General features: G+C 38.6%; 1 protein-coding gene across 9 annotated transcripts in view; it reads right to left on the reverse strand.

Moving 5' to 3' along the window:
- Nucleotides 1-20,790, reverse strand: part of KIAA1217 (KIAA1217 ortholog) — an 894,654-nt gene that overhangs the window by 477,009 nt on the left and 396,855 nt on the right. For 5 of the 9 annotated variants that reach the window (XM_053713944.1, XM_053713943.1, XM_053713945.1 and 2 more), the window contains one exon: nt 4,637-4,717. The exons of 3 other annotated variants lie outside the window; for them this stretch is intronic. In XM_053713944.1, the coding sequence (XP_053569919.1) occupies nt 4,637-4,717 (81 nt within the window). Of the gene's footprint in view, nt 1-3,443; nt 3,659-4,636; nt 4,718-20,790 lie in introns of those variants that run through there. One more of the 9 variants, XM_053713949.1, reaches the window with a different exon arrangement.

The raw sequence follows: 20,790 nt of genomic DNA on the forward strand, positions 1-20,790 counted from the left end.
GACTTTAATGTACCTTTAACCACCACATGTATGTACTCTAAACGATTCATCAGGCTGCCAATATGGCAATGTAGGAACTGGACTTGTATGTGCAGCTAGACTCCACACTGCACTGCAAGAAGAAATGTATATTACATGTAGCTGCAGCCCGCAGCTGTATTCTTATTTGGAGTTGGCAGTGCAATTTCTGATTGGCTGTACAACCAGCCTTCTGGAAAGCTGGGTAACCTGATGACCAAGTACATACATGGTGGGGCTAAAATATAAAGATTTCAGAGGTGTTATGTATAAGAGAAATAAAGTCAAAATGTTCTTCAAACACAATAAAAACAGAAAAAAAAGCATCATAAACTCACTTGCAGATGTATTCATGGTAATACTGGCTTGTTTTATAGGCTATTAAGAAGCTTTGCATGAGCCTTGCATTTTAAAAAGCTAATTTTTTTTAGCTTTTTGATCAGTTGGATACATAGATTTTAACTGTCAGCTTCAGTCACTGCTCTTACATTGTAATTATTACATGATTGAAATAGATAATACTTAGAACATGTCACTTAGGTATTAAAGGGATGTTAAACAGTCTGTTTTATTGTTGTAATAAAAAAACACTAAGCTGTGTCTTATACTTAATAGAAATTATTGCAATATGTATTATTCATCTATTTAAATGGATTTTACATATTCTTTCTTTTTTACACTACATTTGTGCAGTGTCCATTACTTCCTGTCACAGCCCTACAAGGAGGAGGGCGCCTCTGCAGGAAGGTTTATGTTAGCCTGATGTCGTAAAACTTCTAGGCTGGTTTACTATTAAGGGCTCGATTTATTAAGCCCTTCTCCTCACTTTGACTGCAGATTCGCACAAGAGAACCTGCAATCAGGATTTATCAAGCAACGGTCATTTTAAGTGGGGAATTCCAATCTCCCCGGTCTCCTCTAATTGAAAAATTGACAGCACCTGCCCACGTGTGATTGGCTGTACATGGGCAGGGGGCGTGGCTGCACACGAGCACTTCTTTGTTAAATTCTGGCAGCGGATTGCTGCCCACCAAAGGAGAGCTTGGGCGGACAGCGGAAAATATATATGCCACGATCCGCCATGGATTGATAAATCAAGCTCTAAGTGAATAGCCTAGATAAGAGGAAGTTAGATTTGCTCATGCTAAGAACTGAACGAATAAAACTTACAGTAGGTTTTTCAACATTCTCATATCACACTGAGAGTAAGTGCAACACTGACAATTTATAAGTGATAATTTTGAAAGAAAACAAGTTGTTTGCTTTTTTTTTTTTTTTTTTGCTTTGATTTAAAGGGACATTATGCACTAGATTTTTCTTTGCATAAATGTTTTGTAGATGATCTATTTATATAGCCTATACAGCTTTTCTTTAAAACATTTTTTACAGTTTTGCTTATTTTTAAATAACATTACGCTAGTTTTCAGACTCCTACCCAAGCCCTAAAGTTTTAGGAGAATACTGATGTATACCTACTCCAGCTTGCTCCTGTTTGTTTAAAGAGTCTTTTCATATGCAGAGAAAGGGGGAGTGTCTGTTTTTCAGTGGGTGTTCCAGCAAAAATTTTTAACAGTGCTAAACTGGGAGCTTCTAAGTAAGTTTTTAAAAGATACTGGATTTTTAGATCAGTATCTGTACATATTATTTTTTGTAGTAGTGTCTATTACATGCAGTTAAATGAAAATTGGTGTATACTCTCCCTTTAACATATTTGCTTTTACCAAAGGAGCACTGTTTAATATCCCTTTAGCTTCAACTCCGCTGTGCAGTAAGTAGATCATATTTGTTTTTACAATGAACAGGAACTGCCTGTTTGATAAAACCTGAAACAAGTTTAGCTAAATAGCTGCTTAGCATATCTGACATACTTACAGATGATATACTGTATGGTCTAGGTATTGTGTACTATTTGAGTGACACATTTCTTGGGTTAAATGACTTAAAGGGACACTAAACCCAAAAAAAATATTTCATGATTCAGGTAGAGAACACAATTTTAAATAACATTCCAATTTACTTATATTATCTAATTTGCTTAATTATTTAGAAATCCATTGTTGAAGAAATAGCAATGCACATGAGTGAGCCAATCACACAAGGCATCTATATGAAGCCACCAATCAGAGGCTAATGAGCATATCTAGATATGCTTTTCAGCAAAGGATATCAAGGGAATGAAGCAAATTCGATAATAGAAGTAAATTAGAAAGTTGTTTAAAATTGCATGCTCTTTTTCATGGAAGAAAAAAATTTGGGTTTCATGTCCCTTTAACAGCAGTATATATTAAGCACAACTTGATTATTTAATTTTACTTTGGTTATGAATTTATAGTTTACTTACAAAACAAACCAAGAAATTTAATTTATATATATATATACATATATATATATATTACAAACATAAGATTTTAAATATTCTGTGACATATAAAAAGGTTGTCCACATAGTTTATTGTAAAAAAAATTGGGAGCATCTATTTTTTGGTAAGCTTTATTTAGGGGAATTTAGTTATTAAGGTACATTTTCTTATATTAGCTGTTATATTAAAGACTCCAGTTCAATTAACCCAAAACTGTAAGAAAATAATACAATATAAGAAAATGTAACAAAAATATATGATATATTGGTGTTTATCTGAATTTCTGATTCTCCTTCTCACTGGGAAAAGGCTGCAGAACCTGACCGGTGCACGTGAAATTGTTTTCTATACAAGCGAAGGCTGACAAGATATGTTACACACCGAAATATCCTCAATGTCGTGACAAACACTGTCAAATGAGCAAGAAAAGCACTGATGAGCATCCTTACAGATAAACAACCACCAGTCACTGTGCACGTGCACAGCAAATATATGTTTAGCAAATAACTCAAAATCTTTAAATAACATTACCAAACTGTAAACAACTTTACAATTTACTTCTATTTTAATTGTTCTCTTGGTATCCTTTGTTAAAGAGTTACCCTAGGTGAGCTCAGGAGTGTGTACGTGTCTTTAGCATTTTATGGCAGCAGTGTTTGCAACCATGTACTATATAACATTGTTTATAAACATTGTTGCAAAGTGCAAACCATGATGCCAGACTGTTAAATACATAAGAAAGTTGTTTAAAATGATGAACATTTAATTTTGACTTTACTGTCTGTTTAGCATTGGGGGGTGTTGATTCAGACAAAGCTACAGTCCTTTTACAAATTAACTTTCGTCGACCACATAAAAATGTTTTTCATTTATTTAAAACTATGTTAGATTTGTTTGATAAAAAAGAGGTTAATATATAGGGCATACATATATAATGTATTTTATAGCATATAAAAAGGTTTTTACTACAAAGAATTATCAATAAAATGCCCTGCATCTAAAGCAAAGTAGGCAGCAGCCTAGGGACAGCCAACAGACAGAAAAGTAATGAGCCGATAGTACTTACATGTATCAGGTATCTGCAGCAGGTGACATGAGGCTATCTGTTCATCAGCTTATTTTTTATGTTCCACATATGCTGCCTTTTTCATAGGTGCCAGTTATATTCCAGCGCATCTCGCATGCTCCAACATACAGTGCATTTTCAGATCCCCTTATAACAATGATTTCTACTATACAACTTTACACTGAAATTAACATAAAATAAGTGTTCTCGGTCAGTTTAAAGACTGACATGACCAAAACAGCCTAAGAATTTAGCATGATGAACTGGCCTGACTACCCCACCTTTCTTTGCTTTGTTCCTGATATCTAAATGAAGAAAGCACTTTGTGGAATGCAGGTCAGCAGGATGGATCAACCAAGACAACAAGTAGATCAGCAGCTATCAGGTAACATGTTTTTCACACACTTTTAGGCAAAGCCAGAGTCCCCCAAGGAGGGGGGATAGAATGGGACAGCCTGTATGTTCTAGGAGGGCCACTGTTGTCACAGCACAGACCTTGCCTTTTGCACCGCACTGTATACTATTACTGTTCACATAAAGGAACAGTCTACCATAACAATGAGCAGAAATGACAGGAAAAGCAGGCAAAATAAAGATATATATATATATGTTCAACTTTCACTAAACGTAATTTATACATTTTTTCTGCGTTACAAGTTTTATGTCCATTTAAATTTGGGTCAAGGTCAATATATGTGCTTGTTTTTTTTATAATTAACCTCTTAAGGACATATGACGGAATTTTTCCGTCATAAAACAATTGAGCAAACTGAAAGCTGTGTCCTTAAAGGGTTAATACTGAATTCATGCTTTGGCCTAAATTCTCACCAACAGCTGAACATCAGTTTTCCATGAGGCTAAGGTAGCACATATTCTGCTATGTAGGGTGTTTTCCAGGAGTTAAGGGGTTATACTGCCCTTGATGAGTTTTTTACTCACACATTGAAATATAAATTGAATACATGTAATGGGTACAAATGTTAAGGAACCTGCTGATAACAAGATGCATGCTCGTGCATAAACTCACACCACTTCAATCAGAAATTCTTAGTATTCATTATGTTTCAATACATGCAAAGATTTATTTTTGTTTGTTTTTTCTTGAGCCAGAGCATTCACACAGCAAACTGCACACCGTTAGAGGTACATGGCAGCTCTTCACAAAGTGCAGAAATAAGAAAGAAAGTACTAACTCTCTGAGAGGATTCAATTTTCATCAAGTACCTTTGAATGTCAAGTTCGGAGTGAAGTGAGGCCAGCATGCATCGCACAGCCTGCGGAGAAGGAAACAAGAGAAGAGAGAGAGGCAAATTGTTGAAGGAAATGAACAGATCGGACGGCTGCGGTCTGCACCTTTGTCACTGCTGTCACTACAATATGTCAGAAAGGAATGCATGGAAATGATTTGATAAAGGTTACAGGTATAAAGGACAAGGACTTAGTGTGAAACAATATTACCCAGCATAGCAACACAATGCTGTGATCATTCTGTGATACAACACAAAGTACTGAAAAACAACAGGGGATCATTGCAACTTGGAAAGGCCGTAATATCTTTGGCCCAAACTGGGAAAATTTACACCCAAATATGTTCTTTGTATTTATCAAAACATTATACCATAGAAAACAAACCATTTACAAAACAAGGGTTATACGCAACCATCGCTGATACCTGTTCTATGTTTGAGCAATTTTAAGAGTTTTCGGCCCACCGGACATCTTTTCTCCAGATTTCTCAATATGTGTTTGCTATTAAAATAACACTTTAAATTTGTGTCTCTGTTTACCAATTACAGGTTAGTAGACAAACAGGGCGCAACGGTTTTGTAAGATCTGTTGTAAAGTGATAGCTCATTAAAATAATAAAATACTAACTCTTTAGAACTTTTATGTCTGTGCTAATTAAAGGAACAGAAAAGTAAAAAAATAAACTTTCATGATTCAGGGCATGCAATTTACTAATATCGCATTTGCTTTGCTTCTTTGTATCCTTTGTTAAAGAGTAAACATAGATAGGTTCATAAGAGTTAAAATACAAAACAAACAATGCAAATATGATAATTGAAGTAAACTGGTAATTTATTTAAAATTACATGCTCTATCCAAACCACGAAAGTTTAATATTGACTCTACTTTTCCATTAAACGTATCACTCATTTTATAATTTTGCTTCCCTACAGTCATCTATAAACTCAGATGACCCAAGGCCAAACAACTACATTCTTCTCTTCTAATTCAACTGCTTTCTAACTGGATACATTTGGGCGCATGATGTAACAAGTTGTGTATAAAATACCAAGTTGTAACAACTAAAATCAACATCATATTCTCACATAAATACAACACAAAGCTAGGCCCAGGTAGAGCAACATTTTACTGATGTGCAGCACAATTTTATGCCTGGGTACAGCACACACTTACTAGACTGATTAACGAGTTTCCAACCAGCAGGTGGCAGATATCAAATGTGCCAAGGAAATATGTCATCAAACTCATTTTGTTATCTAAGTAAAGTCACTCACAGAGTGTGCTTACATGGCACATCATGGCCCTAAAGGGCATTCAGCATGTTACCCATCAAATCAGCACTTCAGCTAAATGGTTTACTTCACGTAAAAGATAAACCCTTGGCAAAGCAGTACATAACTGCACATAAAGACTTAAATTCAATATGAAACATATACAATGTTAATTTATAATTTAACTGCATATCAATGTATGAGTATATTAATGAGTATGTAGAAAAGAACACTAAATCTCTCCATCTGATGAGCAAACTTAAAAATACATTAAATACTTTTTACTGTACATGCAAAGTATATATCAGCGATTAAAGACTGCATTGTAAAAGATCTGCAGCAAAATAAATCTAAATAAATGTCCATGGACATGATGCTTGCAAAAGGTTCTTGAGCATGGTTATATTGTCTCCATTGTTGTGGTTAGTAAAGGGACAGTATACACCAATTTTCATATAACTGCATGTAATATAAACTACTATAAAGAAGAACATGCACAGCCACAGCTAATGATATAAAATCCAGTATAAAACCTTTTAAAAATGTACTTAGAAGCTCCCAGTTTAGCACTGTTGATGAGGTTAGGCTGGGACACCCAGTGAAAGGGGCTGGGAAAAAAGGAACAGCAGTGCTTAGTGAGTCAGGAGCATTCAATAGATGTAGTTGGGAGGAACATGGGTGGACCGCAGGAGGGAGGTCATAATAGCGGGTCTTGGTACTGTGCTATTAAGAGCAAACAAACCATTAACGACCAGCGATGTACAGGGTAAATTGTGGTCATTACGGGGTTAAAAAAGACACACCCAAAAACAGGCTATGGGTAATACAGCCAATCAGAGGCCGTACTGCTTAAACCATTACTTTCAATGGAAGCACACTCAAGATTGTTCAGTGTCTCAGGGGAACAATAAGAGACTAATGAGCTGCATTTTATTCTGTTACTGGATTCTATTTATAAAACTTAATTCATTCATTATTTTTCCGAGGTGCACTTATACAATAAACTGTTTCCCATTCAACAAGGTCTGTTTTATTCTAAATCTGTTTTCCATTAAACATTTAGATGTTCTCAAGGATTATATTTATTTGTAAAATGTGAAAAACTATCCTCTGTATTCATTAAGGCTATTTATAGTTAACCGCTACAGAATATGTTGATATGTTATTAATGAAGTGTAATAAAAAAAGCTAAATTAGCTTGTTCAAAACTTTTTAAACAAACAGTTGTCCTCAGTTCACTTGTGTTTAAGAACAAATTGTTTAAGTGTGTAGGTCGCTCCTGGAATCCTGTTTAAACACTTCAAACCTCTACAACACGCCAGCTAAGCTTAGGGAATACCAGACAGACTAAAATATCTCAGAAGAGAAGAAGCATGTGTACAGCTGAACCAGTTCCAAGGACAGAGGGATGAGAGACTCTTTACACAGAGAAGAAGCAAAGACGACAAACTAAGGTTGTGCAGAAACAGAGAATAAACCACTCAGTATAGCCCTAGCCCACACCAAAAGCTTGCTGCAGCACTAAGGTGAAACTAGCAATATAAAAAAGCTGTTAATCACACAGTGCTGGCATTTGTAATGAAGAACCCAAAGACCATGGAAGAGTGAGAAGGGAAAATTAAAAGATGCTATTAATGGCTGTATAAATAACAGCATCTTGGCAGCCAGAAGAAATTGTTCTATTTCTGTGATGAAAGCGCAGAGCAGTGCCTGGGACGGTTATAGGCTGTTTCCTTCACAGGGTTGTATACTTAGCCCTGATAGTCACAAGAGCTGCCCTGTACTCTTAACCCCTATTTTACACCTTTAAAACAGAGTGGTACAGTATACGTGTGAGGGAGCAGGCTGAGAAGGGAAAGGGGAGTGGGCAACTGCAGCAAATGGTTTGTTAAATAATATGAAAGATATCTGTATTCATGAGGCAGCACTGTGTCCCTGGTCTGAAGAAAAGGATGAGGGCATGGTGTGCCCCCCCAGCATGGTGCCACCTGGCTGATCTAGGCCTACTATACCATACAACAAGGTTCTTAAAGGGACAGAATACACTCATTTTCATATAACTGCATGTAATAGACACTACTATACAGATACTGATATAAAAATCCAGTATAAAACTGTTTAAAACTTACTTAGAAGCTTTCAGTTTAGCTCTGTTGAAAAGGTAGTTGGAAAGCCCACTGCAAGTGGGAAATAAGACACTCCCCCCTCCCTCTTCTTTTGCATATGAAAAGACCCTTTACACAAACAGGAGCAAGCTGGAGAAGGTAGCTGACGGTATTCTGATAAAACTTTGGGGCTTGGTTAGGAGTCTGAAAATCAGAGCAATGTTATTTAAAAATAAGCAAAACTATACATTTAAAAAAAAAAAACTTTATGGGCTATATAAATAGATCATCTACAAAACATTTATGCAAAGAAAAAATGAGTGTATAATGTCCCTTTAATAATTCTGTTATTTGAAGGATTATCACAAATAAGGAGCTTAGTACCACTATCCTGCATTCTTCCATTCCACTCTTATTTATGTCCTAGTTAAAGAGATTTATGTCACTGCCCACACCTTGCTATGAATGCCCAAACCCTGCCCTGCCCACACTTCAATTCCAGATCACTGAGTTCTGCCCCTGGAAACAACCCCCCCCCAATAAATAGACCCCCACCACAGTATCCCTGGGCCTCTCCCTCTTACATCTGCCCAAAAAGAAACAAATGTTAGGAGGTTCGCACACAGGCTTTACCGCGTTACCCACTAAATAGTGCAGTTTATGCTGGGAGATACTATTTTGCCAGCTACTTTCTCTTTAGAGTTCAGGCACCTAATATTAGCCCTAGTTTAAAATGTCTCCCTTATCTATGATTTCTTGCCATTCTGTTTTGTCATGTGGCCCCCATAATGCATCTTTGCATTGGTAGACCTGGGAATTCATACTCAGGGGCAAAATTAAATATAGTCTTATGGCATAATTAGCAAGCGTATAATAAAAAGACAATGCATTTTCTGTATAAGTTAATAATTATAGCTATTGGGTGAGCCCTCTGTTTAGAGTCTGTATTGGTTTTCTCATGTATAGGCTCGGATATTCAAATGATTCTGCAGCTTGGAGAGAAATTGCAGTTTAGACTTTACAGAGGCTGAACTCACTGAATATTCGAAAGAAATAAGGAAGAACACTCCAGCACTGTGAAATCTCTCATTTGTGTAAGTGAAGGAGAGACAAGTCCAGTGCAATACAGCACTGCATGATATGAGAGTTGTGTTACACTTACACTTGTATTTTATATCACTTTACATTTCAGATTGCGTCCTTTCAATATTATTGCATTTAAACTTTGCACTTTCTCATTTATATTTTAATACATTTAGATTTATTTATTGCAGCGATTTTACAAATTCTGATTATGTTTTTAAAATTTCTGTGTTACTTCAACAAATTAGGATCATGCTTTGTATATTTCTATAGCCACATTGCAAAACTGACAATTTCAGAAAGTGGGATGGACCGGAAAGTTTCCTGGGATGAACAGGGCTAAACAGGGGAGGTCCCAGGGTATGTCTGAAGCTCTCTCACCAGTCTTGTGAAATTTTTAAAGCATTTTAAACAAGCTGGTCTCACTGATTTGTCTTGCCAGCTGTATGCAGGTGAAGCTTGCTCAAAATTCACAATACACTTATATTAACCCCTTAATGACCACATCACTTTTCCATTTTCTGTCCATTTGGGACCAAGGCTATTTTTACATTTTTGTGGTGTTTGTGTTTAACTGTAATTTTCCTCTTACTCATTTACTGTACCCACACATATTATATACCGTTTTTCTCGCCATTAAATGGACTTTCAAAATCTACCATTATTTTCATCATATCTTATAATTTGCTATAAAAACAATACAAAATATGATGAAAAAATGGAAAAAAACACACTTTTTCTAACTTTGACCCCCAAAATATGTTACACATCTACAACCACCAAAAAACACCCATGCTAAATAGTTTCTAAATTTTGTCCTGAGTTTAGAAATACCCAATGTTTACATGTTCTTTGCTTTTTTTGCAAGTTATAGGGCAATAAATACAAGTAGCACTTTGCTATTTGCAAACCACTTTTTTTCAAAATTAGCGCTAGTTACATTGGAACACTGATATCTGTCAGGAATCCCTGAATATCCATTGACATGTATATGTTTTTTTTAGAAGACAACCCAAAGTATTGATTTATGCCCATTTTGGTATATTTCATGGCACCATTTCACCGCCAAATGTGATCAAATAAAAAAAATTGTTCACTTTTTCACAAATGGTTTTATTATTTTTATTTTATTTTTTTCTGTAGTGTAGCTTCCCCCCCACATACCAACACCTCACCAGACAAACCGATCTTTCTAAATTAAATATAACCCCCCCCCCCCCTTTTTCCCCACTTCTAACTAAAATATTTCTGTAGTGTAGCGGTTCCCACCTGCTCCCTCCCCGTGCACGCGCCCGCCCCCGCCTCAATGTGCACGTGCGCGCGCCTGTGCGCACCCCCAGCCATCCCCGCCCATGATCCCTCCCCCCTCCGCATTACAAGGGCCATCGATGGCCGCCACCTGCCTCCCACACCGGCTCCCACCCACCAACGAACTTAGCCGTTAATGTCCGGTGCAGAGAGGGCCACAGAGTGGCTTTCTCTGCATCGGATGGCTAAAAATGGTTATTGCAGGATGCCTCGATATCGAGGCATCACTGCAATAACCGTAAAGCAACTGGAAGCGAGCAGGATCGCTTCCAGCTGCTTTCCACACCGAGGACGTACAGGGTACGTCCTCAGGCGTTAACTGCCTTTTTTTGAGTCGTTAAGGGGTTAAACGGACACTGAACCCAAATTTTTTCTCTTGTGATTCAGATAGAGCGTGCAATTTTAAGCAACTTTCTAATTTACTCCTATTATCAAATTTTCTTCATTCTCTTGGTATCTTTATTTGAAAAGAAAGAATTTAAGTTTAGATGCCGGCCCATTTTTGGTAAACAACCTGGGTTGTCCTTGCTGATTGGTGGGTAAATTCAATAAACAAGTGCTGTCCAGGATCTGAACCAAAAATAGCATAGATGCTTTCTTTTTCAAATAAAGCTAGCAAGAGAACAACGAAAAATTGATAATAGGAGTAAATTAGAAAGTTGCTTAAATTGCATGCTCTATCTGAATCACTAAAGAAAAAAATTGGGTTCAGTGTCCCTTTAACTAACGAAAAAGTAATATATACTAAAATATAGACACAAGCATGTTAAATTGTAGTGAAAGCATTTCAGTTTAATTTGTAATTCATGCAAACTAAGCCTTTATATCAGCCCCAGGGGTTCTCCAGTTACTTTCTCTCTGGAGGATCATTTTAGAATATCTTACCAAGAAGATGGGGGAAAAAAGAGAGGCGCTTGTGTGTACCAGTTTAGCAGGTTGATGAAACAGTGTGGGTGCTGAGAAACGTGGCGCATGTAAATAGGGTTCCTGTTTTTATTGTTTTAATAAATCTTATTTTTAATCTAACATTGGAACCTTTGCTGAGTGCGTTATTTTTACCACCTTCCAATCATCATCACTGGGACTGGCTCTGCTGTCTGTGTTTCATTTGCTGCTTGCCTGCGAATTGTGGAGCTTCTCCTGTTGGCAGTCTATACCAGCTCTAGGATATTGGAGCCAAAGTGTTCCTTCACACGGTGGAGTCCAGCAAGCTGGGTTGCTGTTGATTACCCCGTCTGTGCCCTGTCTGAGTGCTCCACTAAAATGTGAGTACCCTGGTGTGGGTGAATATAAGCTGTTTAACCTGCTAAATTGGTACACAGAAGCGCATCTCTTTTTTTTCCCCATCTTCTTTGTAGACGTCATACCATTCTGATGTGGGGAGACTGCAGCCTGTTTTTGACAAATATCTACAATACCGACAACATCTATATTTCTGTTTAACAGATCCCTTCCCTCTCCCATGATTTGGATTCATCATTGGGACTTTCTCAAATAGAGACTTTGCTATTTATTGTCTTTCTATTGCTTATTGGAATGTTGTATATACTTGTATAGTAATTTATCACACTTACAGGGGGATATGTTCTTTGTTATATGTTATATATGAGTATACCTTTATCCCTCTTAGTCCTCGTTATATACTTGTATATACGTATATCTATATAGGAATATCATTTAGAATTACACCTAGTATATCCCTATAGAGTGCCCCCTATTAGGATATCTATAGAGAGATACCCGTTGTTTGTTAGAATATCTTACCTTAGCGGCAAGCTTTTGAATATTAGGCCCATAATGAGTATAATGTACCTGCTCTCCTTAACCTGAGTTTTTTCTCTGGGGTTCTCTTTATTGCCAGCATTCTATGATGTGATATGAAGATCCAGGCTACTGAGTATACACCTATGATAGACCTGTTTGAGTATTTATAAGTGGTTCCAAGTTGTTGTTTTTTTTATTATAACAACATCTTTAATACAGATAATTTTATTGAGATAATGAAGGCTCACCTTCTAAATATTGGATGTCACACATGCCCTGATTGTGGCATTTATATGGTAATGAAATGTATTTTTCCTATATGCTTTTAGATTGTAGACAGATCTTAAACACAAAGGCACATTTGGTAACCAAAGATGTTTGCTTGGCTACTTATATTTAAAGGGACAGTATACTGTAAAATAGTTTTTCCCTTAATGTGTTTACAATTGCTTTTTTTACCAACTGCAGAGTAAAAAATGTATGAAAATTAGCTTTTTAAGGTGTATTTCTGTATATTAAAGCTCTGATTTTGTGTTTTGAAGCCACAGCCTAATAAAATAGGTTGAGCTTGTAAGTACAATCAGATCTCATTACTGTATCACATTGTGCACATATACCTGCTTCTTTATCTTATATCTGTCCTTAAAACAATCACCAATACTTTGAGAGAACAATGGAAAAATCAACATTGTATTACCTTATCTCTGCTATATTGCACTGGGAGTGTAATTTCTACTGCTGGCTGTGTTTACAAAGCTTATCTATAGCTGGTACGCACAGCCACAAACTTTCAGAATAGGTGGGGATACCACATGCTAAATTAGCAATTTCAAATGCCAATATAAGGGTAAAGGAGCTACTTGTAAACAATTTAATACACTCCAGCAGGTAAAGTGGATCATTGGGAACAAATTAAAGGGGAGAAAAGTTTTGAGTAAACTGTCCCTTTAAGTGTTGTGGTCCAAGAGAGACTACAGAGATGGTTACCTTAAAGGGGCAGTACACACCAATTTGCATATAAATGAATGTAATAGACACCACCATTAAGAATTCTATGTACATATACTGATATAAAAATCTGTGGAAAACCTTTTAAAAACTTACTTAGAAGCTCCCAATTAAAAAACTGTTAATGAGATAAGCCTGAGAGACCCACTGAAAGGGGCTGATAGCAAAATCTCCCCCTTCCCCTGCATATGAAAAGACAAATTATACAAACAGAAGCAGTCTGAAGTCTGTATACATCAGTATACATCTAAAACTTTGGGGCATGGTTAGGAGTCAGCACAATGTTATTTCAAAAAATAAGCAAAACTATACATTTTTACAAAATACACCCAGATGGGCTTTATAAATGGATTATCTACAAAACATTTATGCAAAGAAAAATCGAGTGTATAATGTCCCTTTATATGGGCAGTCTACTCGAAACTTTGTATTGTTTAAAAAGATAGATAATCCCTTTATTTCCCATTCCCCAGTTTTACATAACCAGCACAGTTATATTAATACATTTTTTTTACATCTTTGATTACCTTGTATCTAAGTCTCTGCAGACTGCCCCCTTATCTCAGTGCTATTTACAACCTTGCATTTTAGTCAATTAGTGCTCGTTCATAAATAACTCCACGAGATTGAGCACAATGTTATCTATATGGCACACATGAACTAGCATTGTCTGGCTCTGAAAAGCTGATAAAATGCAATGAGATAAGAGGCGATCTGCAGAGGATTAGAAACAGTCAGGAAATTAGAGGTTTAAAGCAGCGGTCGCCAACCAGTGGTCCGTGGACCATTGGTGGTCCACGAGAGGTTGTTGGTGGTCCTTGACACCATCAAGCAGGAATTAATCTCCCCTGATGGTGTCACCCTGGTCGCGCCTCAACTCCCTACAGTGCCTGGCTAGACATCAGTGAAAACCGATGGAGGAGGAGTTAAATTACAATCTCCCTACGCACGTTGCGTAGTACTGCACAACTTGCGTAGCTACATTGTATTTTTAACTCCTCCCGCCTGGTGCGCTGCTCAGAGGAAGATGCTTCCATTCTAAAGCCAGCAGAGGTTGGTATAGTCTTGGCTTGAAATAGTGGAATTAAAGTATATATATAAAAAAAAAAAAAAAAAATTTCTTCCCTTTACCCGTCTCTTTGTAGTAGTTTTCCTAATTGCTTCAGATGGACTTACATCACTGTTTGTCTTCCTCCCCTCCATCTTCTTTTTTTTATTTATTTTTTATTAAATAATAATTATTTTTCATTCTAATAATTTTCCCGCGCACAAAGCCACCTGAATTCCAGTAATTGTCATCCAGCAGATCAGTCATATCCCACCAGTATTACAGTAATTGCCAGTAACATCAGTCGTGGTTAACTCACATCCATATTGAGAGCTTTCTGATATAAACTTAATTTATGACTCCAATGTCTGTCCATGAGCATAAGTAGTTTTGAATAATTCCTAACTGGGGAGGTAACTTTGAAGTCTTATGGTCCTTTTAAACAATTTTTTTCCCACTTTCTGCCTCTCTGTTTCCAGCTCAAAAGTTGGCACTCACCCTTCATCTGTCATTTGGAAGTATTCTCTCAGTTATGTCATTGTTAGTTAATTCAAAAAGATTATTCTTAAAAACGTGTAAATATATACATAATGTAAACTTAGCTATGGTTATACTAGTTATGTACACTATGTGTGTGTGTATATATGTATATATATATATATATATATATATATATATATATATGTATGTATACACACACATTATAGTGGTTTGTACCTTTTTTTTAAAATTCATGTTAGTGGTCCACAGGATTCAAAATTGTGAGTTTAGTGGTCCCTGAGGTCCAAAAGGTTGTCGACCCCTGGTTTAAAGGTTATAAAGTATATTCATATAACAATGTTGTTTGCGCAAAGCTGGTGAATGGGTAGTAAAACGTTTTCTATCTTTTTAAACAATACAAAATAATCAATTAGGCTGCATACATTAAAATAGGAAAGGCTAAAAGTACGCTGTTTATAGCGCAGTAAATCTACTGTTTCACTTCAATTCCTTTATACACATATTTGATGTGATGTGTTACGTATATTGTACTTCCTTTCAATAAAAGATTTTTAAATAAAAACAGAATTTATGTTTACCTGATAAATTACTTTCTCCAACGGTGTGTCCGGTCCACGGCGTCATCCTTACTTGTGGGATATTCTCTTCCCCAACAGGAAATGGCAAAGAGCCCAGCAAAGCTGGTCACATGATCCCTCCTAGGCTCCGCCTACCCCAGTCATTCGACCGACGTTAAGGAGGAATATTTGCATAGGAGAAACCATATGGTACCGTGGTGACTGTAGTTAAAGAAAATAAATTATCAGACCTGATTAAAAAAACCAGGGCGGGCCGTGGACCGGACACACCGTTGGAGAAAGTAATTTATCAGGTAAACATAAATTCTGTTTTCTCCAACATAGGTGTGTCCGGTCCACGGCGTCATCCTTACTTGTGGGAACCAATACCAAAGCTTTAGGACACAGATGAAGGGAGGGAGCAAATCAGGTCACCTAAATGGAAGGCACAACGGCTTGCAAAACCTTTCTCCCAAAAATAGCCTCAGAAGAAGCAAAAGTATCAAACTTGTAAAATTTGGTAAAAGTGTGCAGTGAAGACCAAGTCGCTGCCCTACATATCTGATCAACAGAAGCCTCGTTCTTGAAGGCCCATGTGGAAGCCACAGCCCTAGTGGAATGAGCTGTGATTCTTTCGGGAGGCTGCCGTCCGGCAGTCTCGTAAGCCAATCTGATGATGCTTTTAATCCAAAAAGAAAGAGAGGTAGAAGTTGCTTTTTGACCTCTCCTTTTACCGGAATAAACAACAAACAAGGAAGATGTTTGTCTAAAATCCTTTGTAGCATCTAAATAGAATTTTAGAGCGCGAACAACATCCAAATTGTGCAACAATCGTTCCTTCTTTGAAACTGGTTTCGGACACAGAGAAGGTACGATAATCTCCTGGTTAATGTTTTTGTTAGAAACCACTTTTGGAAGAAAACCAGGTTTAGTACGTAAAACCACCTTATCTGCATGGAACACCAGATAAGGAGGAGAACACTGCAGAGCAGATAATTCTGAAACTCTTCTAGCAGAAGAAATTGCAACTAAAAACAAAACTTTCCAAGATAATAACTTAATATCAACGGAATGTAAGGGTTCAAACGGAACCCCCTGAAGAACTGAAAGAACCAAATTGAGACTCCAAGGAGGAGTCAAAGGTTTGTAAACAGGCTTAATTCTAACCAGAGCCTGAACAAAGGCTTGAACATCTGGCACAGCTGCCAGCTTTTTGTGAAGTAACACAGACAAGGCAGAAATCTGTCCCTTCAGGGAACTTGCAGATAATCCTTTTTCCAATCCTTCTTGAAGGAAGGATAGAATCCTAGGAATCTTAACCTTGTCCCAAGGGAATCCTTTAGATTCACACCAACAGATATATTTTTTCCAAATTTTGTGGTAAATCTTTCTAGTTACAGGCTTTCTGGCCTGAACAAGAGTATCGATAACAGAATCTGAGAACCCTCGCTTCGATAAGATCAAGCGTTCAATCTCCAAGCAGTCAGCTGGAGTGAAACCAGATTCGGATGTTCGAACGGACCCTGAACAAGAAGGTCTCGTCTCAAAGGTAGCTTCCAAGGTGGAGCCGATGACATATTCACCAGATCTGCATACCAAGTCCTGCGTGGCCACGCAGGAGCTATCAAGATCACCGACGCCCTCTCCTGATTGATCCTGGCTACCAGCCTGGGGATGAGAGGAAACGGCGGGAACACATAAGCTAGTTTGAAGGTCCAAGGTGCTACTAGTGCATCCACTAGAGCCGCCTTGGGATCCCTGGATCTGGACCCGTAGCAAGGAACTTTGAAGTTCTGATGAGAGGCCATCAGATCCATGTCTGGAATGCCCCACAGCTGAGTGACTTGGGCAAAGATTTCCGGATGGAGTTCCCACTCCCCCGGATGCAATGTCTGACGACTCAGAAAATCCGCTTCCCAATTTTCCACTCCTGGGATGTGGATAGCAGACAGGTGGCAGGAGTGAGACTCCGCCCATAGAATGATTTTGGTCACTTCTTCCATCGCTAGGGAACTCCTTGTTCCCCCCTGATGGTTGATGTACGCAACAGTTGTCATGTTGTCTGATTGAAACCGTATGAACTTGGCCCTCGCTAGCTGAGGCCAAGCCTTGAGAGCATTGAATATCGCTCTCAGTTCCAGAATATTTATCGGTAGAAGAGATTCTTCCCGAGACCAAAGACCCTGAGCTTTCAGGGATCCCCAGACCGCGCCCCAGCCCATCAGACTGGCGTCGGTCGTGACAATGACCCACTCTGGTCTGCGGAATGTCATCCCTTGTGACAGGTTGTCCAGGGACAGCCACCAACGGAGTGAGTCTCTGGTCCTCTGATTTACTTGTATCTTCGGAGACAAGTCTGTATAGTCCCCATTCCACTGACTGAGCATGCACAGTTGTAATGGTCTTAGATGAATGCGCGCAAAAGGAACTATGTCCATTGCCGCTACCATCAACCCGATAACTTCCATGCACTGAGCTATGGAAGGAAGAGGAACGGAATGAAGTATCCGACAAGAGTCTAGAAGTTTTGTTTTTCTGGCCTCTGTCAGGAAAATCCTCATTTCTAAGGAGTCTATTATTGTTCCCAAGAAGGGAACCCTTGTTGACGGAGATAGAGAACTCTTTTCCACGTTCACTTTCCATCCGTGAGATCTGAGAAAGGCCAGGACAATGTCCGTGTGAGCCTTTGCTTGAGGAAGGGACGACGCTTGAATCAGAATGTCGTCCAAGTAAGGTACTACAGCAATGCCCCTTGGTCTTAGCACAGCTAGAAGGGACCCTAGTACCTTTGTGAAAATCCTTGGAGCAGTGGCTAATCCGAAAGGAAGCGCCACGAACTGGTAATGTTTGTCCAGGAATGCGAACCTTAGGAACCGATGATGTTCCTTGTGGATAGGAATATGTAGATACGCATCCTTTAAATCCACCGTGGTCATGAATTGACCTTCCTGGATGGAAGGAAGAATAGTTCGAATGGTTTCCATCTTGAACGATGGAACCTTGAGAAACTTGTTTAAGATTTTGAGATCTAAGATTGGTCTGAACGTTCCCTCTTTTTTGGGAACTATGAACAGATTGGAGTAGAACCCCATCCCTTGTTCTCTTAATGGAACAGGATGAATCACTCCCATTTTTAACAGGTCTTCTACACAATGTAAGAATGCCTGTCTTTTTATGTGGTCTGAAGACAACTGAGACCTGTGGAACCTCCCCCTTGGGGGAAGTCCCTTGAATTCCAGAAGATAACCTTGGGAGACTATTTCTAGCGCCCAAGGATCCAAAACATCTCTTGCCCAAGCCTGAGCGAAGAGAGAGAGTCTGCCCCCCACCAGATCCGGTCCCGGATCGGGGGCCAACATTTCATGCTGTCTTGGTAGCAGTGGCAGGTTTCTTGGCCTGCTTTCCCTTGTTCCAGCCTTGCATTGGTCTCCAAGCTGGCTTGGCTTGAGAAGTATTACCCTCTTGCTTAGAGGACGTAGCACTTTGGGTTGATCCGTTTCTACGAAAGGGACGAAAATTAGGTTTATTTTTTGCCTTGAAAGGCCGATCCTGAGGAAGGGCGTGGCCCTTACCCCCAGTGATATCAGAGATAATCTCTTTCAAGTCAGGGCCAAACAGCGTTTTCCCCTTGAAAGGAATGTTAAGTAGTTTGTTCTTGGAAGACGCATCAGCCGACCAAGATTTCAACCAAAGCGCTCTGCGCGCCACAATAGCAAACCCTGAATTCTTAGCCGCTAACCTAGCCAATTGCAAAGTGGCGTCTAGGGTGAAAGAATTAGCCAATTTGAGAGCATTGATTCTGTCCATAATCTCCTCATAAGGAGGAGAATCACTATCGACCGCCTTTATCAGCTCATCGAACCAGAAACATGCGGCTGTAGCGACAGGGACAATGCATGAAATTGGTTGTAGAAGGTAACCCTGCTGAACAAACATTTTCTTAAGCAAACCTTCTAATTTTTTATCCATAGGATCTTTGAAAGCACAACTATCCTCTATGGGTATAGTGGTGCGTTTGTTTAAAGTGGAAACCGCTCCCTCGACCTTGGGGACTGTCTGCCATAAGTCCTTTCTGGGGTCGACCATAGGAAACAATTTTTTAAATATGGGGGGAGGGACGAAAGGAATACCGGGCCTTTCCCATTCTTTATTAACAATGTCCGCCACCCGCTTGGGTATAGGAAAAGCTTCTGGGAGCCCCGGCACCTCTAGGAACTTGTCCATTTTACATAGTTTCTCTGGGATGACCAACTTGTCACAATCATCCAGAGTGGATAATACCTCCTTAAGCAGAATGCGGAGATGTTCCAACTTAAATTTAAATGCAATCACATCAGGTTCAGCTTGTTGAGAAATGTTCCCTGAATCAGTAATTTCTCCCTCAGACAAAACCTCCCTGGCCCCATCAGACTGGGTTAGGGGCCCTTCAGAAATATTATTATCAGCGTCGTCATGCTCTTCAGTATCTAAAACAGAGCAATCGCGCTTACGCTGATAAGTGTTCATTTTGGCTAAAATGTTTTTGACAGAATTATCCATTACAGCCGTTAATTGTTGCATAGTAAGGAGTATTGGCGCGCTAGATGTACTAGGGGCCTCCTGAGTGGGCAAGACTCGTGTAGACGAAGGAGGGAATGATGCAGTACCATGCTTACTCCCCTCACTTGAGGAATCATCTTGGGCATCATTGTCATTGTCACATAAATCACATTTATTTAAATGAATAGGAATTCTGGCTTCCCCACATTCAGAACACAGTCTATCTGGTAGTTCAGACATGTTAAACAGGCATAAACTTGATAACAAAGTACAAAAAACGTTTTAAAATAAAACCGTTACTGTCACTTTAAATTTTAAACTGAACACACTTTATTACTGCAATTGCGAAAAAACATGAAGGAATTGTTCAAAATTCACCAAATTTTCACCACAGTGTCTTAAAGCCTTAAAAGTATTGCACACCAAATTTGGAAGCTTTAACCCTTAAAATAACGGAACCGGAGCCGTTTTGAACTTTAACCCCTTTACAGTCCCTGGTATCTGCTTTGCTGAGACCCAACCAAGCCCAAAGGGGAATACGATACCAAATGACGCCTTCAGAAAGCCTTTTCTAAGTATCAGAGCTCCTCTCACATGCGACTGCATGCCATGCCTCTCAAAAACAAGTGCGCCACACCGGCGCGAAAATGAGGCTCTGCCTATGCTTTGGGAAAGCCCCTAAGAATAAGGTGTCTAAAACAGTGCCTGCCGATATTATTATATCAAAATACCCAGATAAAATGATTCCTCAAGGCTAAATATGTGTTAATAATGAATCGATTTAGCCCAGAAAAAGTCTACAGTCTTAATAAGCCCTTGTAAAGCCCTTATTTACGATCGTAATAAACATGGCTTACCGGATCCCATAGGGAAAATGACAGCTTCCAGCATTACATCGTCTTGTTAGAATGTGTC

Source organism: Bombina bombina, chromosome 5 (genome assembly GCF_027579735.1).
Source record: "Bombina bombina isolate aBomBom1 chromosome 5, aBomBom1.pri, whole genome shotgun sequence".
NCBI classification, from domain to species: Eukaryota; Metazoa; Chordata; class Amphibia; order Anura; family Bombinatoridae; genus Bombina; species Bombina bombina.